General features: G+C 58.8%; 1 protein-coding gene across 3 annotated transcripts in view; it reads left to right on the top strand.

The window, feature by feature from the left end:
* Window positions 1-3,848, top strand: part of GOLGA3 (golgin A3) — a 41,598-nt gene that overhangs the window by 27,540 nt on the left and 10,210 nt on the right. For all 3 annotated transcript variants that reach the window (XM_077763577.1, XM_077763576.1, XM_077763575.1), the window contains 3 exons: window positions 1,787-1,930; window positions 2,735-2,932; window positions 3,734-3,848. In XM_077763577.1, the coding sequence (XP_077619703.1) occupies window positions 1,787-1,930; window positions 2,735-2,932; window positions 3,734-3,848 (457 nt within the window). The remainder of the gene's footprint in view (window positions 1-1,786; window positions 1,931-2,734; window positions 2,933-3,733) is intronic.

Below are 3,848 nucleotides of genomic sequence, written 5' to 3'. Positions count from 1 at the left end.
CGCAGGGGTGTGGGTGTGCACAGGTAGGCAGAGGTTGGGTTTGAGCTGGGGCCGGAGTGGGATGGAGGGCGGGCTGACGACTTGGGCAGGGTGAGGCCTCACTCTTGCGTGCTGGGCACTGGCGGCTGGTGGCCGAGGACAGCTGGGCTCGGGTGAGGCAGTGACGGGAGAACGCTTGGACCCCCCCTGCGGTAGCTGAGAGATGGCGGGTCCAGACGAAGGCTGCAGAACAGCTGGAAGTGGGGGTCACGAAGCATCTGCCCCTTTGGGAGGGACAGCCCGAGTGCCGCCAGTGCAGGCCAGGGGCCAGCGAGGTGGTGGCGCCACGTATCTGGGTTGAGGGTGGCTGTGAGTGGCTCTGCTGACGGAAGGAAGAGGGACCCTGGGGAGGGGCACCCTACCTGCTCTTCCTGCTGTCACGTCAGGAGGCAAAAGCATTTTGCTCTGGACAATTTTTTAGGGTAAATGGGCGGAGGTCATCCTGGAGGAGGAGGGGGCCGACAGGGCGGGGGCTCTGGGCGAGCGGGCATTTTTATTCCTGTGAGGCAGGGGTCCGAGCTTGCAGCACCCCCAGTGCCTGTGAGTCCAACGCGGGCCTAGGTGTCGCACACCCTGCCCGCCGTGGCCAGTGTGGAGTTTCACCTGACTAGCTAACATGCTTTTGTTTATTCCTATCCAACATCTTCTGTTTAGCGACTGTTTCTTCTTTTAAAATTTTTTTAAACGTTCATTTTGTTTTGAGAGAGAGAGAGAGAGAGTGCAAGCAGGGGAGGGACAGAGAGAGAAGACGACACAGAATCCAAAGCAGGTTCCAGACTCTGAGCTGTCAGCACGGAGCCTGACACGGGGCTCAAACCCAGGAGCGGTGAGATCATGACCTGAGCCGAAGTCAGACACTGAGCCCCCCAGGCGCCCGCAGTTGTTTCTTTTTAAATGAAGTTTGTTCTGCTCTCCTCTCGGTGTAAGAATTTGAGTAGGAAGACACTGTCACAGCTTGGTGTTTTCTTTTTTTTCTTTTTTTTTTTTTTAATGTTTGTTTATTTCTAGGAGAGAGAGAGACAGCGTGAGCAGGGGAGGGTCAGAGAGAGAGGGAGTCACAGACTGAAACAGGCTCCAGGCTCTGAGCTGGCAGTCAGCACAGAGCCCGACGCGGGGCTCGAACCCACCAACCGCAAGATCATGACCTAAGCGAAAGTCGGACGCTTAACCGACTAAGCCACCCAGGCGCCCCAGCTTGGTGTTTTCTTAACAAACCAAGAATATTACATGCTAGTTTTACCTGCTTACTTTATAAAACGGGAGGGGGAAAATTATCAAGTTGCAATTTCCCTTTACCTTAAAAACATTTCACTGCTTGTTTTTTAACTTTTGGGCTTGCACGCATCAGGGACAGGCTGTAAAGTGCCACGTGGAGCCTGTCATCCCCCATGCGCAGCCTGTGTTCGCTGAGCTGGAGCGCAGCGTGAGAGCCAGAGCCCTGGCTTGGTCTGTGCTCACGCTTGTCAGACGGGCCTTCGTTACCAGTCCAGGGAGGCTGGGGCGAGATGGGTAGCAGACCCCGTGCAGTAGAATGTCTGAGAAACACACGTCACGTGTGGAGACTGGCGCCTGTGCCACAGCATCGGGGGCGAGTGTGCGCAACACACGTGATGCTGGTTCCGCTCTGCCTGGTGCGGCTTCCCTGCCACAGGTCGTAGGTCCCTCTCCTGTGGGGAGGGAGGGGGGCGCCTGTCACGCGCCTTGTTGAAACCCAGGAGCAAATCCACCTTCCCGTCCTCACCGTTAGGAGCGAATCCAGGCTCTGGAGGCAGAACTGCAGGCCGTCGGCCACAGCAAGACGATGCTGGAGAAGGAGCTCCAGGAGATCATCGCGCTGACCAGCCAGGAGCTGGAGGAATACCGGGAGAAGGTGCTCGAGCTGGAGGATGAGGTGGGCCGAGTCCCGTCGCCGCGCGCTGCACGCGCGCTGCTGCCCCCGCGAGGCTGTGCGCAGAGAGAAGGGGCTTGCAGGGGCCGGAGCCGGCCCGTGGCTCGCGCCCACCCCCTGCTTCCGTGTGCCCTCTGACCGTGTGGGTCCTTGACGTGCGCTCGCGCACGCACACGTGCACTTACTGCTGGGCTCCCCACACGCGTGGTCACCCAGCATTCTCTCAAGCACCCCTCCAACATGGGGTTGTCAGACCGTGAGGCTAGAACGTTCCTGGTAAGAATGCTCAGGTTGCAAGTAACAAGCAAACCTATTCCTTTTCATTTTATTTAAAATTTTTTAAATATTTTATTTATTTCTGAGAGGGAGAGAGCGTGAGCAGGGGAAGGCCAGAGAGAGAGACACAGAATCTGAAGCAGCTCCAGGCTCTGAGGTGTCAGCACAGAGCCCGACACGGGGCTCGAACCCACGAACCGTGAGATCATGACCTGAGCCGAAGTCGGATGCTTAACCGACTGAGCCACCCAGGCGCCCCTAGAAAACCTATTCTTGTAAAGAACTTCCCATGACTCTCTGGCCCAGAGATGGTATGGCTTTGGGTGATGCTGCGCGTGGCGGTTGGAGATGTCACCGGGAGAGAGCGGGGCTGGCGGCTGTGGAGCAGGGCTGCCACTGCACGTGCTGCGCCTCTTGGAGGGTCTGTGGTGGCCCTTAGCGCGGGGCGCTCAGTTTCCGGTGTGCAGGAACTTAGCTCATCAACCAGCACACGCAGTTATGTAACTTCCCAGCACCTTCCGTCTGTTTCAGCTTCAAGAATCCAGAGGCTTCAGGAGGAAGATAAAGCGCCTGGAAGAGTTGAATAAGAAGCTGGCCCTTGAGTTGGAGCACGAAAGGGGGAAGCTCACGGGCCTGGGGCAGTCCAATGCGGCCCTGCGGGAACACAACAGCATCTTAGAAACCGCGTTAGCCAAGAGGGAGGCCGACCTGGTTCAGCTGAACCTCCAGGTACTTGGACTCCTTTGCGGAGGCAGGGGCTTGTCACAGGCCAGGGAGCTTTCTGTCTGGAGCGGCTCATGTGCCTGTCCCGGCCCCCAAAGCATAGTGCTACCCCATCGCAGAGATGCTGAAACGGGGGAGGGGGTCCGATGGGTTCTGAAACCCGCCTCACAGCTCTGAGGTGTGGGGCAGAGCTGGGGGCTCCTGATGCTCCCCTGACTGAGGGGTGAAGCGCTATGACCAATCCGTTAGCCTCCCTGCCCAAGGAGGTCCCACTGTTCCTAAGGGGTCCTTCCCTGTGTGATTCACAGCTGGGACTTGAACGCTGCTGGGGCTCTCTCCCAGCCCCGCTCTCAGCCCCTCTGGCTCCGCAGCCTCTCCGAGGACTGGGGAGAGGGCCGGTGCTGCAGCAGCATCTTTGGGGGCAGTCAGCAGCCAGGTCCAGCTGCCGCCTCGAGTTATCCAGCGAGTAGGAGCCTGTAAACTTTTATCTGTCGCCGCCTCCCACCCCGGCCATACCCGGTTGTCTCACGGTGGTGGTATTTGCGTTTAGACTTACAGGCACCCTTGGGTCCCTTGCTGTGAGCTTGAGTACGGCCGCACGGTCTTGCTGCCGTCTCAGATTTCGTGTTCTCCAGAAACGGAGTTCTGCCGCTGCGCGCTTGTGGGTGGCGTATTGTGAGGCTGGGTGCCGCCGCCCTGCCAGGTTCCCCACGTGGCCCGGACCCAGTGGCCCTGCTTCCTCGGGGGCTCCGCTGGCCTTTGAAATTCGAGTTCTTCCTCACGTACTGCGCCGGTCGTGTGCCGTAGGTCCAGGCGGTCTTGCAGCGGAAGGAGGAGGAGGACCGGCAGACGAAGCAGCTCGTTCACGCGTTAGAAGCCGCGCTGGAGCAGGAGAAGGCGAAGGTGCACAGCCTTAAGGAGC

This window comes from Crocuta crocuta, unplaced genomic scaffold (assembly GCF_008692635.1).
Source record: "Crocuta crocuta isolate KB4526 unplaced genomic scaffold, BGI_CrCroc_1.0 scaffold114, whole genome shotgun sequence".
Classification (NCBI taxonomy): Eukaryota; Metazoa; Chordata; class Mammalia; order Carnivora; family Hyaenidae; genus Crocuta; species Crocuta crocuta.
This window is presented reverse-complemented; position numbering and strand designations above follow the sequence as displayed.